Source organism: Oncorhynchus nerka, linkage group LG24 (assembly GCF_034236695.1).
Source record: "Oncorhynchus nerka isolate Pitt River linkage group LG24, Oner_Uvic_2.0, whole genome shotgun sequence".
Classification (NCBI taxonomy): Eukaryota; Metazoa; Chordata; class Actinopteri; order Salmoniformes; family Salmonidae; genus Oncorhynchus; species Oncorhynchus nerka.
In genome coordinates, this window is record NC_088419.1 from 24,605,447 (window position 1) to 24,625,173 (window position 19,727).

At 44.4% G+C, this 19,727-nt stretch overlaps 1 protein-coding gene across 2 annotated transcripts; it reads right to left on the minus strand.

Annotated features, from left to right (window-relative positions):
• Positions 1–665: 665 nt before the first annotated feature.
• Positions 666–19,727, minus strand: LOC115107712 (E3 ubiquitin-protein ligase RNF217-like). 2 transcript variants are annotated; one of them, XM_029631275.2, is made up of 6 exons: positions 18,525–19,727; positions 8,619–8,840; positions 8,190–8,354; positions 7,160–7,361; positions 4,662–4,733; positions 666–4,108 (listed from the first exon to the last, which is right to left on the minus strand). In XM_029631275.2, the coding sequence occupies exons 1-6, from the start codon at positions 19,461–19,463 to the stop codon at positions 4,032–4,034; spliced, it is 1,677 nt and encodes a 558-aa protein (XP_029487135.1). In that variant the 5' UTR covers positions 19,464–19,727; the 3' UTR covers positions 666–4,031. The 2 variants fall into 2 exon arrangements, with proteins under 2 accessions (XP_029487135.1, XP_029487139.1); XM_029631279.2 differs by lacking the exon at positions 18,525–19,727 and adding an exon at positions 10,092–18,410.

The window sequence follows — 19,727 nt, forward strand, 5'->3', positions numbered from 1 at the left end:
GGCTCATAGGAGCGTATCTGAGTCCACAGTACTTGGTTGTTTGAAGGCCCTATTGTAACTACTTTCCCATCCCCAGGAGGACTCCACTGGACCTGTGGGTCCATAACCAGCTGGACTCACTTTCTCAGTGGCCATCACAGCCGCAAGGTCAGCTGATCTCAGAGCAATGTACAGAGGAGTAAGCGCAGGCCCCAGTTAGATCACATGATGTTGGGAAGCAGTGAGCTGTGTTTGCTTCCCAAATGCCCTCATATTCCCTATATAGTGCACTATTTTGACCAGAGCATAATGGGCCCTGGTTAAAAGTAGTGCACTATAAAGGGAAGAGAGTGCCATTTGGGACACATCCCGTGTCTGTCCACCCAGGGAGGATAGAGTGGACACTGGACAGGATAGATAACATAACAGCTTGGCCCTGCTGATGTGGTGTAGGCCACCCTCCTGGGCTATTCTCAGAGGGGGCAAGCACTAATGGAAATGAAGGTGATAACGTTTCCGTAAAAACAACTTCTGAACAGGACATCCTCGTGGATGGAGGGAATGGGGTTCACGAGGGGAAGGGGCAGTGTTCTTTGAAAAACTATACATCAAGGCAAGTGCAAGACAGTGTTTTTTGTTGAGCCATCAATTGGTTTTCCTTGGCTGAATAGTACAGGGAGAAGAGAGATGTTTTTGGCATTTCAACCATCACTGTTTAATAACTCTACAATTCCATCTGATAAAAACATACATTAGTTTTCTACAAAACATGAATTACAACAACTGAGAAGATAGTGGTGCAGCAGCATCGAAGACCCACAAACAAAAGTAGAATACAAATCTGTGCATTTGATTTTCATAAACCAACCAATACATGAAATACTACTATCTGTGTTGTTGTAGCTTTAGTTTAAACTACTAGATCATTTATATCTAGATCAGGAGAAATTGACCATTTCAGTTGTGCAAGCTACAGACCTTTTTTGGAGCAGAGATGAGATTCTCTTTAAAGTCAGGAATAACATGGAGATCAAGCATATATCAACAATCTTTGTAAAGGCACCAGGTAATCTTTATGGTAACAACACCTCAATGGCTTTAATAGGGACTTCAGCCAGCCGATAAGCCCCTGGGCAAGTTCAGACATCTGAGTTGAATCACCCACCTGCCCAGACGTCAATTCAACGTGTCAGGTTAAAAGGTAACATGTATACACTAAAAGTGTCATCAAACAATGGCATTTTAATATATTATATCCAGGTGATTACTCGATGAGAACAATGGTGATATCATACCTGGTATCTGGTAAGCTCTATCTTTAAAATCATTCAAAAACCAAAACAAACCATTTGTGTGTCAGGCTTTGATCATGTAGCACAGTTGGGAGCTAAAGGGGCAGGGAAAGACAGCAGTGGAGAACGTGAACAGAATGCTCCCTGAGAACAATTACAAAAGCCTCATAGATTTCAAATTCTGTTCATGACCTTTGACATTGTGGTAACTGAAGTCGTCACAGGAACTAGAGTGAAGTAGTAACCAAGCTTTCATCCATCTCCATCATCATCCTCACCATAGTATGTGTTATTAATAACACATGAATCAATGCAGTGTCTGAATGTCGGATGAATACAGTGGCCATGGTGAGAAGATTGGGTAGATAGGGGGAGGTGGACAGGCCCACTGTTGCCAAGTTACAACCTTTAAAGCTGCAGAGAATCCACTGGCACAGATTCAGGTCCATTGTGTGCCTTTCAAAAGGGTACTTAAATCAAAGGCCACTGGAAAAAAGTTTAAGAGACATTTGATTATCAGCTGTGATACAAACAATTACACATTTTTTTTTACTAATGTTGTGCCCAAATTGAATTTGAGAGAAAGCTTAACTAAACATGCCCTATTGTAATCAGTGTTTCAAATTCAAATTGAGAATGGACTATGGTTTATTATTAATGATATCAAGACACCGGGCTTATACATTTGATGTGAACAGAAACCCCTGACATGACTAATATGAACTTCATAGACACATTCATAAACATATAGCATGTACTGTATGACAATTCCAACTAGATTTAAATAATGGACGACTATGGGAAGGTGATTGTTTCATGCAATCTAGTTGAGCTTGAAAGTGAGTTCCTTAAATAGGCTCCTCAAAGTAAATAACAAAACCATGACTTCTCTATCATGGATCTTACTGTACATCTCTCTGTCTGTCCTCCATAGATATCCATGTTTAAATTGAATGGGTTTTTAGATATATTCTCACAGCAGACATCTGATATTGACCATTGAAGGAGGCAGAAAATTTGTCAAATGTACATTTTCAAAACAAACACATATATTGTGGCATCATTACTGGGCATGAAACAGCAGTTATTTCAACAGTGCTGTCCCCATTGGTTTGTTTCCAACATGGAAAAAACAAATGCATTTGGTTGACGATGCAAATACCAGTCTGTATGGGCACAGCCCTCTGGGGTTGGCAGGGATGGACGTGGCTGAACGTGTGTATGTGTATGGAATGGAACCTTGAATCTCACTAAAACACAATCACCACTTACAGGGCAGTTTGGGATTGGTCATAAAAAATGTGTGTAACTACTTGTTGTGTGTAACTATCTACAGGTAACTGCCAAAATAAAGGAACCGCCAACATAGAGTCTGAATAGGGCGTTGGGAGACACCATTTTTCCACAATAAATTCCATAATTTGGTGGAAAACGCTGTCTCAGGTATCGCTTCAAAATGTCCCATAAGTGTTCAATAAGGTTGAGATCTGGTGACTGACTGACACACAAACACACACACACACACACACCCTTTAAACCCCCTATGCTCCTTAAAGAGCCTCTTTCAAGGTCACAAAGATCTCTTCTTCTAGCCATGGTAGCCAAAATATTGTGCACTGGGCTTTTTTTTTTACCCTAAGCATGAAGGGATGTTAATTGCTTAATTAACTCAGGAACCACACTTGTTTTAGTTCTGGGCGATTAGCTGACATTTCTGTTTATTTTCGTTTTTTAGACAACTAATTGACCGAAAATCAGTTCAATTATTTGAATTTCATTTAGTTTTTTTTTCTTTCTGCAAGCTCAATGAGCAAATCAAGCATGAACTGTGGGACATTATAGACAGGTGTAGTTTTCCACAGGTCAAAATTCATCATATTTAAGTGCAGAAAGCATGGTAATTAACTATAATGACCAGAATCTTTATACACAACAACTGAAATATTGTATTATAGTAATGTGAATAAAGGATGGTTGAATAAAGGTTGTGTTCTTAAAGGTTCTTCTTCTAGAAGGTTCTCCCATCTCCACAGACGAACACTGGAGCTCTGTCAGAGTGACCATCGGGTGATCAATGGAAACAGGATACATTTGAGCTCAATTTTGAGTCTCAGAGCAAAGGGTCTGAATACTTATGTAAATAACGTATACGTTGTTATTTATTTATACATTTGCAAACATTTTGCTGTGTCATTATGGGGTATTGTGTGTAGATTGATGGGGAAAAAATACAATAAGGCTGTGACGTAACAAAACGTTGGAAAAGGGAAGGCGTCTGAAAACTTTCTGAATGCACTGCACTTTGTATCCCTCATTTACTCAAGTTTTTCCTTCATTTTGGTAGTTACCTGTATGGACGCACCACAATAAAATCCCTGAAAATATCATAAATATGCAGGTGCTCAGGGTCCGCAAAAGAATGGTGATAGACTCACCCACACGTCTTCAGTAACTCTTTCCCATTCTACCCAATGTGTTTCTGTTTCACTAGCCATGCTATAGGAGCCCAGACACTGTGGAGGTAAGTTGGGCGGAACAGGAGTAGACTGCTCTGTGAGCCTTTAGATCCACAGGCTGGAGGAGGAGCCACATACAGTGTTGTGGTAGACATGCAGTAGAGAGAGAAGGCCACTGGAAAGCATTGCTCTTCTCAGGCTGTGGATGGAAACCAACCCTCCCCCCTCCCCCCAAATCCCTGTGTCCCCTCCCTGGGCTTCGTATCTGGAGCAGGGTCCTGACCACACTGCCATGGTGCTCAGCTCAGTGCCAACGGCCAGTACCCTGGGTCCGCTGCCGTCTCTTCTTACAGATGTAGAAGATAGGAAAAGCCACGAGTCCTGAGGAGAGAGCAGAGTAGGAGAGAACAGGCAGGTTAATATGGAATGGGATCTAAGCTCAAGGAAATTACTGAAGTGACACCTCTCGCAAGGAAGTGTTCACAGTATTGGTGATCGATCAAGGAAATACTTTAATAATCTCAATACTGTTCTGTTGTTCGCACTAGTAACACATTACCTTTGAAATACGGACACACAACAGTAAAGATAATTTGTGAGCGGGATTAACAAGTGTTTGTCAACAGCTTTATATCAGTGTGTTATCCTCCCATCGCCCAGTGTAGCAGTGCTATCTGAAGTGGACAAGCAGACACTTAGCTGCTTCTATCAATTCACACCAAAACACAGATAGCCCTCTCCAGCAGACCACGGCCACTGAACAAGCAGAGTCACACTACATACCTGAACCAAGGGAAAGTAACACATTTCAGATTCTCTAAAGCACCAGCGGTTATGTAATGTTTCATGTTGTTATCTAGGGATTAAAAGAGCAGGATTAAAACAGTAGGTAATAGTAGTCGTTTAATGTTAAAAAGGATGTAACAAAGCTTACCTATGACCATGGATACTGCTCCGACAACCACCACCAGGACTATGACAACAGGGGCCACCACCACTTTACTCACTGGAATGGGAGGGAGACAGAAGAGACAGCACAGATATGCATGAGGGGTCAGGACAAATACATGCATGAAAATGCATGGGGAGGACAGGGCAGTTTGGAATAGCACCTTGGCACATTAACATTTTTAACAGGTTATCAGAGGTCCTGCGCAATTACAGTACACCCAACCTAAATCAAAACAGCCAGTAGCGAGTTATGGGACTACGGTTTAGATAATTCCCATGTTTGTTTTCATTGGCAAGGCTGTTAAAACATGAGAATGGGAGCAGGCAGTGGAGTGTTTTAATGGGAGGTAGAGGGGGTTTTGTAGACCCTTTGAGGGACACATTATCCCACCGTCAGTGTGTGTCAGATGTTTCCATTGGCACCATGCTGGTATCGGACTAACTTTAGCTAACCCCACTCAGGGAGCAACAGCTGAGGCCCTGCATGTCACTACACAAGGCCCTGAGGGAACAACAGATACAGAGCTGCAGTCAGAGCACCTATCGGAGAACTACTGAATCTCTCAGTTGAGCTGTTCAATATTCACACACCGCAGGCAGGGTCACAAAGACATGGGTCATCTCAGATAAGGAAGTTCTGCTGATAAGGGGCATGCAAATCATCCACTGTGTTGGCAGCTACAGTTTACCGTTATTGTTCTGACTTCAGAGCTGTGAGAAATTACAATGCACTGCAATGCATAATGCAATTTTTAGCATAGGCACTAGACGTATTGTGAAAATGGGTTGTGAGCGAGTCATGTCTGCAGCATCAAGCTAGTATATCGGCTGCCTTCGATACTGTGAACCATCAGATCCTCCTCTCCACCCTCTCCGAGTTGGGCATCTCCGGCGCGGCCCACGCTTGGATTGCGTCCTACCTGACAGGTCGCTCCTACCAGGTGGCGTGGCGAGAATCTGTCTCCTCACCACGCGCTCTCACCACTGGTGTCCCCCAGGGCTCTGTTCTAGGCCCTCTCCTATTCTCGCTATACACCAAGTCACTTGGCTCTGTCATAACCTCACATGGTCTCTCCTATCATTGCTATGCAGACGACACACAATTAATCTTCTCCTTTCCCCCTTCTGATGACCAGGTGGCGAATCGCATCTCTGCATGTCTGGCAGACATATCAGTGTGGATGACGGATCACCACCTCAAGCTGAACCTCGGCAAGACGGAGCTGCTCTTCCTCCCGGGGAAGGACTGCCCATAAAATGATCTCGCCATCACGGTTGACAACTCCATTGTGTCCTCCTCCCAGAGCGCTAAGAACCTTGGCGTGATCCTGGACAACACCCTGTCGTTCTCAACTAACATCAAGGCGGTGGCCCGTTCTTGTAGGTTCATGCTCTACAACATCCGCAGAGTACGACCCTGCCTCACACAGGAAGCAGCGCAGGTCCTAATCCAGGCACTTGTCATCTCCCGTCTGGATTACTGCAACTCGCTGTTGGCTGGGCTCCCTGCCTGTGCCATTAAACCCCTACAACTCATCCAGAACGCCGCAGCCCGTCTGGTGTTCAACCTTCCCAAGTTCTCTCACGTCACCCCGCTCCTCCGCTCTCTCCACTGGCTTCCAGTTGAAGCTCGCATCCGCTACAAGACCATGGTGCTTGCCTACGGAGCTGTGAGGGGAACGGCACCTCAGTACCTCCAGGCTCTGATCAGGCCCTACACCCAAACAAGGGCACTGCGTTCATCCACCTCTGGCCTGCTCGCCTCCCTACCACTGAGGAAGTACAGTTCCTGCGCAGCCCAGTCAAAACTGTTCGCTGCTCTGGCCCCCCAATGGTGGAACAAACTCCCTCACGACGCCAGGACAGCGGAGTCAATCACCACCTTCCGGAGACACCTGAAACCCCACCTCTTTCAGGAATACCTAGGATAGGTTAAAGTAATCCTTCTCACCCCCCCCCCCCCCCCATAAAAGATTTAGATGCACTATTGTAAAGTGGCTGTTCCACTGGATGTCTTAAGGTGAACGCACCAATTTGTAAGTCGCTCTGGATAAGAGCGTCTGCTAAATGACTTAAATGTAATGTAAATGTAAATATGCTGTTTTGATCATCTTCATTATTGTGTGAACTGATTAAGAAGATGAAAGGCCACCCACATGGTAATTGAAGTTTATTCGTCGTCCCAGCGTATGTATCTTTCTGAGTCTGACCACAGAGACCAAGGAGGAAAGTCATGGGCAGTGTAACGACTGAATTAAAAGGGAGGCAGAAGGACTGTAAAACTACAGCTGCTAATCAGAGCATCTTTTTAAATCAGGCCTTAAGGGCCTAGTCTAAATATAGTTGTCATATTGTCAGAGGGTACTGATTGCTTGCTTGTCTAATAATATTAACCATGAAATGTAATGGGAATCCCAAAATGTCCCCTCTATAAAGGGTTTAAGGGCCTCTGGGTCACGGGCTGAGGCTGGGCAGACTCACCACACACGGACCCCCGGACCAGCCGGCGGAGGTGGGGCTTCTCAGGAAGGTAGCGGTACTTGCAGCCGAACACGCTGAGGTTGGATGTGTGATCCCCGAAGAATCGCAAGTGGCGGTACTTCTCCCCACAGCGGTAGCAGAAGTTGGTGCTGCACTGGGTGCAGTTCATGTGATCGCAGCCCTCCGTCCTCTGAATGTGGATCTGGAGAGAGCGACATGACCTCATGGGTGCTCTATAAAGATTTTATAAGCCGTTGTTCATTTAAAGTGGGACCCTAATTTCTGAACAAATTATTAACTATATGTATCAATTACTAGATTATCAGTCAGCTCAGCGCAGGTATTTCCAGAATAGAAAGTATTTTGGTTTGGTTCCAAATCAAGGGAAAAGAATGGAACATTTTGTCCTGATATCTGAGCATCACTCAACCCCTCTACCTGACTCATGCTGACTGACATTGCATTGAGAGGAGAGTGCTGCCATGGACAGACAGCAAGCCAGCAGCCAACACCTCAGTGAAAGTTCCTTCCAATACCAAAATGAATTAGCAGCACTGTGCTTGTTGCTGTTGCTTTCTAAAAGGCCTCTCACTGTGTATGAAACAAAGACCTGACGTGGCATACTAAATCTAATTTGGTATTGACTTTCTGCCCAGGACTCAGTCGTATGACTTCATGGAATGCTTCATTTCCAGCCATTGTTACAAGTGGACAAGGGGGGGGAAAGACCTCTGACACTCTCTTTCTCTCTCTCCTCTTAGAGAAAAACACACAGAGGACACTGTCATGGCTGTAGAACTACTGAAAAGCACATCTTTAATCATCTTATGTTGTTGACATACAATGCTGGAGAGAACAGACGGCCCTGTCTCCACCTGCCTAATCAAGCGAACACCCTTTAGGACCATGTGAGAAGGCCTCCTATATCATTGTTTTGGCTGCAGAACTGTCAACCACAATCTTCTTCCAGTAGCTATGTTAACTAGCAAGGTTTGCTATTTTTCTCCACTCTCCTGGCTCTGTCACCCACCTTGCAGTGGGGGCACTTCTGGGCGTTCCTCTGGCCGTGCTCGATGATGCTGGCCCAATGACGCAGCAGCTTGTCCCCTTTCCTGTAGTCCCGGCACTTCAGGCCCTCGTGCCAGGGGGCGTGGCATTTGAAGCACCACACAAACTGGCACTTTGTGCACTGGATCTGCAGAGGCATAGACATGTGATTGGCTAGATAGAGGCATGGCGTATAAGAGGCATAGATTTGGTGAGAAGAACTGAAGTGCCTGCATGGACTAAAACCTCCCTCATTAATGATACATGAAAAAGCACTTTGTCCAATGATTCAAGAAACCTAAACATTTTCCCAAGAATTACAAACAGCAGAGGCCCTGTACTCACCTTGTACTTGTGCTCAGTCATGCTGTATAATATCTGATCTCAGAACAGTACAGGCCCTCTCTCTCACCTTGTATTTGTGCTCTGCCCTGCTGGGGGTGTGTCCTTTCAGCGAGGTGAACTGGCTGCACTGGGGACAGGGTTTGGTGCTAGAGTCAATCTGGCTCAGCTCCAGGAAGTATTTGTATTTGGCCACTTCCTCACTGCCCAGGTGGGACATCACCAGGCTCTCCTCCAGGTAACCACTGCACTCTGTGATGGGGCACACGATGTCCGCTCTGCCCACCCTGACCTGGGGAACACATAGACATAACACAGGGATTAATTGAGAGAGATGTGAATGCTTTATGACAAATTAGGATAAACAAATAATAAGACAGTGGTCGTAAATTGCATACAAACACAATGCCATTGGCCCTAGATCCGGTAATAAAATATTGTCGATACATTTAGCTACTGGATTGCATGTGTGTTATGTAGGTGAAGGGTAAACAGAATGCACAAGCAAATACTACAGTGTACAGTACATACAGTACGGAACATACATTTCCTGGGTGGTACTGTACAAGGAAAAGTTATTTACCAGAAGTTGAGCGGTACGATCTGTTGTTACCCTAATCCCCCTATAAGAGATACTGTGGTGTGTGAGAGAATGTGCCTTGGAAGGCTTCCATGAACCACGAGTGACTTCGCTAAGTCATTTTGCAGACGCCCTTATCTAGAGCAACTTGCAGGAGCTATTAGGGTTAAGTGCCTTGCTCAAGGGCACATCAACAGATTTTTCACCTAGCCGGCTCGGGGATTCAAACCAGCGACACTTCAGTTCCTGGCCCAACACTGTTAACCGCTAAGCTATCTGCCACCCCATAGTCATAACACTACTACAACAGTGGAAAACTACAGAGGAAAAAGGGCCCAGTACGCCTCAGTGGGAGTCTTAGCATTAGCCTCATGAGTACACCCCACCATCACTTCTCCCCCTCCCATGTAGAGCTCCAGGACACCCTTGCTCCAGGCACAGTGGGTTCCCTCCAGGGTGCTCCTCACAGGGCATGGTGCAGACAGACGGGTAGGCCCCGGATTAGCACATTGCTGCTGATCTGAGCTGAGTAATCCCCTCCTGGCTGGGCCTGTAGTACATGTCCATAAAGTAGACTAGAGAGTGATGCAGCACAGCTCTGGGGTAATGCCCAGCAGACTCTTTTCACTATGACAGCCTGGCCCCTGGCCCTATGGACCCTGTTCCTGCACTATAAAACATAGTAGTTAATATAAAAAAACTAACAGTAAAGTACCATATTAAATATTTACAGAAAATTGACGTAAATGACAATGCAGTCTGAATGATCTTAGGCGTAAATGTTAAATCATGGGACTGTTGTTTCTGGCTCATTAACATAATTTGAGGTGTGTCGTGTTAAGAGGCTACATTTGTGCCACACATTAGATAGAATGCTGCACTAATTTAACTGATATGTGGTAGTTGTGCCCTAACAATTAAATGTGTATAGGGAACAGATTGGAGTGGTAGCAAGTCTCAGACCTTTAATGGTTGAGTATCTGCATTGTCCTTCAGTCTGTTTTGCCCTTTAGTCACTTCCAGCTTGGATGCCTTTGTTAAGGCCTCTAGAAGTGCAAGTGATAGGAAACACAACATTAGGTATTTTAAATCACTTTCACTTCTAGAGGCCTTAACAAAGGCTCCCAAAGTGGTATTCATATGTAAACACAATAACTAGCAGCCAACCTGATTGCTCCACTGCCATGCAATTACGGTAAAATACTGTACAATACAAACCCCATCACTCTTCAATTAATTTTTGTATTAATTTATCCATTAATTAATTCATTTGTTACAATAGCCATAATAAGATTACAGTTGTTTTACAATAACTTACGGGCAGCCAGTTGCCTGTAAGTTACCATAAAAACAAAGGCAAATAAGATTCCAGTAACACTATTGGATACCATACAATACGGTAACATAATGTACCTTTTTTACAGTAACTTACAGGCAACTAGCTGCCTGTAAGTTACAGTAAAAACAACACAAAATGGTTTACAGTGTGGCCCTGTACTCTCCTCAGGGCCAGGCTGTGCACTCTGTTCTGCTCTCGGGGTTGTTCAACAGCAGCTCAGCTATTGTTGTCCAATCAGCTCACATATGTTATCGCATCAGAAGTACGTAGACCTAAAGTGACAACAAGCAGAATGTTTTTTTGAGGTAGCTGATTGAAGACTTTTCTAGAAAGTGCAGTCCCAGTGCAAGTGAGATATCAATAACACACACTGTTCTTTCTCAGAACCATGACATCAGCCAACTCTACCAACCTCCATTTCACATTTTAGTCATTTAGCAGACACTCTTATCCAGAGCAACTTACAGTAGTGAACACATACATTTTTGTACTGGTCCCCCGTGGGAATCGAACCCACAACCCGTTGCAAGCGCCATGCCCTACCAACTGAGCCACACAAGACCAATTGACTAGACAAAAGAACCCATATTAACTAAACATGGGACATGTTCTTCTAATAATATGTCTAGTCCATTGTACTGTGTGTGGGCACCAGCATGATATATCTACTGTGTGTGTAAATAAAAGGAAGTGAATGTAAGGACAGTTTATGTTGTGACTTGCACTGGGAAGTCTATCTTCTAAAGCTGCACAGACAAGGTCACAGGCTTAGGACTAGCTAGGCTGTGACACTGATGAGACGGTTAGTAAGAGAGTTGCCACCTGTGAACGTAGTGCCCAGTGATGAGGGTGTGAAGGAGTCCCATAGGGAAACCCTGAGCCCACCTCTACACCCATCAACCAGGCCAAAGGACAGTGGCCCTGACAGCCAACACAGCAGGGACACTGGAGCTGTGGCAAGACGTGAAAAAGATATACACTAACATCTCCCTTCCCTTCTGCCCTCCAAGAGCAGTGCCCCTGGATTACACCAGGGCATAACATCTGTGGTCAAGTGGTGTGTGTATGTGTACACCTAGTATAACTGTTCTGCTGCTTCAGAGCCATAACCAAACAGAGGAGAAACTGTAGTCCACCACAGCCTCACAGAGAAATGAATGAGCGTTCTCCAGGAGTGCGTTCTCATCCCTTTATTAGGTCTAATTTTAGTTCTGATTTCACTGATGACCAGAAGTGCAGACTAACTTCATCAGGCAGAACGCTTCTGTCCTCAGACTACAACGTTGGTCCTGAGGTAGAGCTCTCTTTCGTGCGCGGACGCACAAATGCACACACACGTTACGTTATATTATCCCATTTCCCCTAACTCTAATCCAAACCCATATTTGAACACCTTACCCTAATTGTAACCCCTAAGTTTAAGGACATTTGGGGATTTTAGGTCCCCACAAGGATAGAACCAACACATCATGGGGACTTAAAATTAATTTATATTTAAAATCCTATTTTCCCTAACCGGTAACCCTAACTATAATCCTAACCCTTAAACTTAAAATAACCTTTGTCCTCATGGGGAAGTGGGAAATGTCTCCACACATGATCATTTTCTTTGTTTTACTATCCTTATGGGGACAGTTGGGGATTTTAGGTGCCCACAAGGTTAGAAGAACCAACACACACACACCTGCCCTTAGCGTTCAGCCTGAGCCGGTGGAACCAACTTTAGTAGAGGAGCTACACATGATAAGGCTGGTAACACCACGAAGGGCAGCAAGAAGTAACACAATGGATACTACCGGTGGTGGTGCCATCCACAACTCCTTATGTTATGTCACACTTGATCTATGCTCATGAAATGTTGTGATCCTGACTGGAAGCTACAGATACAACAGAAGATCAGTGTCGGGTTGATACATTTTTGGGGGTAAATCAGGCACCCGTCCTACCAGTGTTTGTCAGTGTGATAGTCATATCATCCTATTATGACTAACACAGACTTAGGGATTACTATTCTGTATCCATGCAAAAGCCAAGTGAATAGGCCTCCCGGGTGGCGCAGTGGTTAAGGGTGCTGTACTGCAGCGCCAGCTGTGCCATCAGAGTCCCTGGGTTCGCTCTGTCGTAACCGGCCGCGACCGGGAGGTCCGTGGGGCGACGCACAATTGGCCTAGCCTCGTCTGGGTTAGGGAGGGCTTGGTCGGTAGGGATGTCCTTGTCTCATCGCGCACCAGCGACTCCTGTGGCGGGCCGGGCGCAGTGCGCGCTAACCAAGGTTGCCAGGTGCACGGTGTACCCTCCAACACATTGGTGCAGCTGGCTTCCGGGTTGGATGCGCGCTGTGTTAAGAAGCAGTACGGCTGGTTGGGTTGTGTATCGGAGGACGCATGACTTACAACCTTCGTCTCTCCCGAGCCTGTACGGGAGTTGTAGCGATGAGACAAGATAGTAGCTACTACAACAATTGGATACCACAAAATTGGGGAGAAAAAGGGGTACATTTTTTTATAAAAAAATGTAAAAAGCCAAGTGAATAACAATGTGCCTGGCAACACCTGCAATACAGTGAGATGTACTGAGAGGAAAGTCTTTATATTCTCTGACAGAGCTGACAAGCCAGTGGTACATCATCAAGCTCTGGACAGGTCAGACCATATCAAACAAAGCATGTATGAGTCAGTGTGAGGGACAAAGACATGCATCACACCAGATCTAGAATGTAGGATAACATGCTTCCTGAATCCTGGCCTATCAAAGGGTCAGAACATTGCAATCATGCCAAGACTGACTGGCAGACAACAACTTACCAGCCTCTCCTGAGATGTATTGAGGCCTCTCTACTGAACAGTTAGACTAAGGCGTTCCCTCTACAGCATAAAGACAGGGACACAGATATAACGAGTCCCTTAATCAAAGAAAATAGGAAGTAATGATATGTTGTCATCAACCAATAGGAAACATGTCCCTGAGTTAGAAGTATATCCTGTCTGTTTGCCCCTGTCCGGGGGTATAGTCGGGCAGGGCCACAGTGTCTCCCGACCCTTCCTGTCTCAGCCTCCAGAATTTATGCTGCAATAGTTGATGTGTCGAGGAGGCTAGGGTCAGTCTGTTATATCTGGAGTATTTCTCCTGTCTTATCCGGTGTCCTGTGTGAATTTAAGTATGCTCTCTCTAATTTTCTCTCTTTTTTTCTTTCTCTCTCCCGGAGGACCTGAGCCCTAGGACCATGCCTCAGGACTACCTGGCCTGATGACTCCTTGCTGTCCCCAGTCCACTAGGTCGTGCTGCTGCTCCAGTTTCAACTGTTCTGCCTGCGGCTATGGAACCCTGACCTGTTCACTGCACGTACTACCTGTCCCAGACCTGCTGTTATCAACTCTCTAGAGACAGCAGGAGCGGTAGAGATTCTCTGAATGATTGGCTATGAAAAGCCAACTGACATTTACTCCTGAGGTGCTGACCTGTTTCACCCTCTACAACCACTGTGATTATTATTATTTGACCCTGCTGGTCATCTATGAACATTTGAACATCTTGGCCATGTTCTGTTATAATCTCCACCCGGCACAGCCAGTAGAGAACTGGCCACCCCTCATAGCCTGGTCCCTCTCTAGGTCTCTTCCTAGGTTCTGGCCTTTCTAGGGAGTTTTTTTCTAGCCACTGTGCTTCTACATGTGCATTGCTTGCTGTTTGGGGTTTTAGACTGGGTTTCTGTACAGCACTTTGTGACATCAGCTGATGTAAGAAGGGCTTTATAAATACATTTGATTTTGATTGAAGTAGACAATACATGGCTCAACAATGATAGTGCTCATCAGTCTAGTTAGGGACCACACATGTTGTGTTAAATGTGCCAACACAGTGATTGTGTTCAAAGTAAAACAATGTGTTGTTCCTAACTAGACACATGGATGTGTAAAAAAAAATGACACAACACACAAACATTCAGAAAGCAATGATACGGACAGCCATGAATAATTAGCCATTTAAATTAGGCTTTTTAAAATACAGTGTATTTTTTGCACTCAAGACATGGTGAGGGATTGAACTGGAGTGATAGTCATATTTCCATCCCTCTGCAGGCAGCATCACGTCAATGAAGACAAGAGCACACAGCCTATTCATGGGACTGGAATACATGCAGGCGTTTGTAATCATAATGACATTAAGACTTTATAAACATGAGTTTGAATCATTACAGGCAAACCAGCTATGAGAAGTCCTCAAGAAAAGAGGGAACGAATAGATACTGTAGGACAGGACTGAGGAGCTAGTAGGTATTCTTCAACCCCACATCAGTTGAGACAGAACACTTACACCAGGGGTATTCTACCAGGGGTCCCTGGCCCCTTAGGGGTCCGCTGAAGTACTGCAGGGAAGGGGAGAATGGATGTTTTATGTTTTATTATTTCAATGGTTTTATGACTATCACTAAAAACAACCGAAAAAATAAATGTTGAATGATATACGTTCCTACAGTAAGAGTAGAATCTCTTCTTTCTAATGATGTCAACTTTATTTTTCAACTCCCAATATTGAGCCAATTACACACATTGTAGCCAGTTACACTCACTAGAGTATCTGACATAGGCTTTGATTAAGCACCGGCGAATGGGCTACCAGCGAGGCAAGTGCCGCTGGCAGCAGGTAAGCTTTTTTGACTTGGACATACATTTTTGCTAACTAACCTTTGTTTAACCAGCTAAACAGCTGCTCTTAGTTAAGATATGTTTGGAGTTACCTTTCTAGCTATCATTCACTTGGTGATAAGACAGGAAATGTTTTGCTAACATATGATGTGGGTCCATGGGTTGCCGGTTTGCCTGGCAGGGGGCCCCTGGGCAAGAAAAGGTTGAAGACCCGTGACATAGATCAATAACTGGACAGGTTTTGGTAGAGTAACTAGGCCTATTTTCCCACTGTTTCAGTGTTCATTAGATCCTTAGAACATAAAGCACGGAAGGACTGCAACTCCTTGAGTTGTATAATGTATATAGATCACTGGAAAAGCTTAGAAACCAGAACACCAGAAGTGTTAGAGCAAATCCTTTAAAACAGGTTTAATACCTGAAATGCATTAGGCATGACAGACACGTGAACATGGAGGAAACTGGAGCTGTAACAGTCCCTATCCTGACCCCGAGACAGATGAGTCAGCGACTCAATTGGATTTGAAAGCCAAGGAACAGTCTGCAATCTGATGCTACCTGATGACAATAACAAGATCCCTCTAGGTCAGGGGTCTTAAACAGGTCGATCTCGAGCTACCAGTAGCTCGCAGCTACATACACTACATGACCAACAGTATGTGGACACCTGCTCGTCGAACATCTCATTCTAAAATCATGGGCCTTAATATGGAGAAAGTCCCCCTTTGCTGCTATAACAGCCTCCACTCTTCTAGGAAGGCTTTCCACTAGATGTAGGAACATTTCTCCATTCAGCCACAAGAGCATTAGTGAGGTCGGACACTGATGTTGGGTGATTAGGCCTGCCTCGCAGTCTGCGTTCCAATTCATCCCAGAGGTGTTCGATGTGGTTGAGGTCAGGGCTCTGTGCAGGCCAGTCAAGTTCTTCCACAATGATCTCAACAACCATTTCTGTATTTTTGTCCATTGGACTGCCAGATTGCGAAGCGCGATTCATTACTCCAGAGTGCGTGTTTCCACTGCTCAGACTCCAATGGCAGCAAATTTTATACCACTTCTGCCGACGCTTGGCATTGCGATCTTAGGCTTGTGTGCCACTGCTAGGCCATGGAAACCTATTTCACAAAGCTCCCGATTAACAGTTATTGTGCTGACGTTGCTTCCAGAGGCAGTTTGGAACTTGGTAGTGAGTGTTGCAACCAAGAACAGATCATTCCTAGACGTTTCCACTTCACAATAAGAGCACTTACAGTTGACCGGGGCAACTCTAGCAGGGCAGAAATTTGATGAATTGTCTCATTGGAAAGGTGGCATCCTATGACAGTGCCACATTGAATGTCACTGAGCTCTTCAGTAAGACCATTCTACTACAAATGTTTGTGTATGGAGATTGTATGGTTGTATGTTCAATTTTATTCACCTGTCAGCAACGGGTGTGGCTAAAATAGCCAAATCCACTAATTTGAAGATGTGTCCACTTACTTTTGAATATATAATGTATGAGTAGCTCACCAAACAATTCAGAAAGTACATAACATTTATGTTTTCCACAGCAAACTGTCAAACAAATCTCACAAGTATCAGCCACCACAATCTCCCAACTACTGCCAATATTGGCTTAAAAAGACAAACCTAACACAATTAATTTCCAGCAATATTGCCCCGGTTTTTATATCATTCCGTGCGTAGGCAGTAGATGTGATAACCGTCTTGTGGGTCGACAGAAATACATTTCCCAAAACCATTCCTCACTCGCTAGATGCACAATTAAAGGGTTAGATGCGCATTTAAGTCAAAATTACAGTCCAAAAAATCTTCCAGATCTAAAAATTTTCTTCTGATGTGATTTAAGCAGACATGGACTCAGAACATCCCATTTCCTTTTTTCTCTATGAACAATTGTAATTTTGTGAGTATTTAAAAAATAATAACAAAACCAGGAAAATAAAAAGAGAAAACATAATTTGGGAAAATATAAAAAGATTTTATAGAGCTCCCCCTTAGAGTTGTTTATTACCATTATTTGACCAGGTATATTGACAGAAAACATACTGTACAAGAGAAAGTAGTGCACCAAGGATCCCGGGAAGAGTTGCAGGAGAGTGGAGAAGAAAAGAATGAGCTAAAAAAAATATGCTTGCAACATGTTACATTATTTAAAAGTAGCTCTCATGCTAGAAAATGTTGGAGACCCCTGGTCTAGGTGGACAACTGATGTTGTCTTCAGAGATAACACAAGCACGCAGCCTCCAGAGGTAGAGAAGTGTGATTTCACTAGGTTCTACAGAGACAGAGCTCTGTGATTAAGCTATCAATTAAAGCCACACAGAACCTGTCCCCACCCCTCCCTCCGCTGCTGCCATCAGCCGCAAGGAAAGACAGCGCTCAGCACACCCACCTCCCTCAGCCAACAAATTCATTCTGCAGGCAGTCAGTGCCTTCCCTGATGTCGCAATTTCTTTTGTCACCCTGCATTTGTTTTTATAATTTACAGACTCCCTTTCTGTGCAAACCAACCACAGACACCACTCACTGGTTATCTGCGTTAGACATCCATAGAAACTGTATTAAGTCATTCCACACCGAATTAAAGGATAGACAGAGACACTATCTGATAGATTCTCTGGGAAAAGCCTTGCATATCCTTTGACTTTACACTCAGTTGCACCGAGTTAGGCCTCGTCATCCTGTTGAATTCCACAGCGCAGCACAGTTGCAGATTGTTCCTTGTGAGATGAGTCAGTTGGCTCAGAAAGCAGGAAGCACATGACTTCCCTAAACAAGGATAACAATGGCCGAGGCAGTACCGTTACAACACAATGGGCCATCCCTTCCATCCAAGCAGCCCAGCAAAATACTGACATTTAGGCCCAACACTAAGATGGGAAAGTGTTCAACCTGTTTTTTTCATCACTATACTAGCCTACATCCCAATTACTTGGCACTCCTCCAGGCTGTAGCATGAGACAGACCATCTGACTGGGTGTTCCTCAGGTAGTTGAGCACATGGTGCACAGTGTAATACTAGATCCCAGTGCTCTCCCTGCAGGTGTTCCTCTTAGTGGTAACTGAGCACATGGACCAGGGCTCCCATTGGGTTCATTCAGAAGGACACAGCAAGCCAGCTGTCGACAGACCACAACATCTGCACCCAGATACACTATTAACATGCCAAATGAGCTGGAGAGGATCTTAAATTAACACAAAGCAATCCAATGGGTGTAAACGTACATTTGTGTTGTGAAAACAAACATGTATCAAAACAGGTGGGCCTACAAGTGCCATAAATGTATGTTATATGTATATATATATATATATAGGCCCCATCTTGTTTTGTGTCAGCGTGTCTATTGCGCACCCACCCACCAAGAAGGCTTGATAACATAGACAATTGGGATACCAGGCCTTTACCTGTGAAATGATGTATATTTTCAGGCATTCCTCACAGACAGCCTTCTTGCAACAAAGTAACGGCTTTATGTGTGTGTCGTCCAGACAGATGCGACATGCCAAAACAACTGATTCATTGTAATCCCCTTTGTAAAAGTTGCTCAGAGTTCTAGGATCAACCAGGTTCGGTAGGGTATATGGATCGGAAATGGTGTGGTGGCCCATTTCCAGATTGCTCTGCTGCCGCAAATCTGTGGATGGCTTTGTAATGACGTTTGATGTTGACGGAGTTATCGCCCCATTATATTGGTGTTCTCCGGTATTGTCAGCTGGTTTCCTGTAGTTATCGTTTGCAATACAGTATACAGTACAGTAAACATGTTCCTTTAACTGTACGACATCGTCGTCAGCCCTGCTACTTTCACAAATATCGTCAGAATATGTTACATCAACTTCATTCAAATCGGATGACGTTAATCCCTCTGTGTGATCTGCGATTTGCTCTTTTACATTCGTTTCACTGCCATTTGACTTTTCAAGGTCCACATGATCAATTCGTTCATTTAAAACTATTTCTACCATGGCATCCTCTGGGTGTTTTTGGTCATCTGCTGAATTGTTTTTGAAATTCGTAGGGGATCTCGTCGTCCCGAAATTCCTCCTCAAAATACCCACTGCAGTCGGTTTTCTGAAACTGTATCCCTCAACATTTTCTTTACTACCCGTTCTCGTAACCCTGTGTGTGTGCGTCTCCAAAATCCCGTCACCGTCTGGTGTTTGGATCTTTGTTTCCCTGACATCTTGAATAAAATCTGTGCCTGATGTCTCAACTTTATCAAGCATTTCTGAAGGATTGCAGACTGTCTCTTCGTCATATCTGCTGACAAAACTCGGCATTTTACACGTATACACATTCAGAGAAATGTGTTCATCTTCCATTCCCAAGGTGCAACTCCCCATGCACGCTCTACCTCTTCTCCAACTCCAGATACTAACAAACAAAACAAAACCCAAGTGAGGTGTATTTCTGCTTCCGGGGCTGCGTGTGGGAGAAAATAAATCCGTAACGTTGTAGCTGTTTGATTTGCAACCTGTACGCGCGCCAGCTCGTTGGCTGTGAAATAACAACGCATTTGTTGATTAAAAAAAAGCAAGGTAAGAGTCAGATGCATATCCATCTATTACTGTTAATCAACGTTAATAGTGTAGTCTCTGGGGATCCTT

Bases quoted from the DNA above. Each gene is read 5' to 3' on its own strand.
- LOC115107712 (XM_029631275.2), bottom strand. From the start codon at position 19,463: ATGGGGAGTTGCACCTTGGGAATGGAAGATGAACACATTTCTCTGAAT. The intron at 8,841-18,524 runs GTAAAGGCCTGG...TGTGTTCCCCAG, and splicing joins AAATATACATCATTTCACAG to GTCAGGGTGGGCAGAGCGGA. The intron at 4,734-7,159 runs GTGAGTCTGCCC...CTCCCATTCCAG, and splicing joins GGTCCGGGGGTCCGTGTGTG to TGAGTAAAGTGGTGGTGGCC.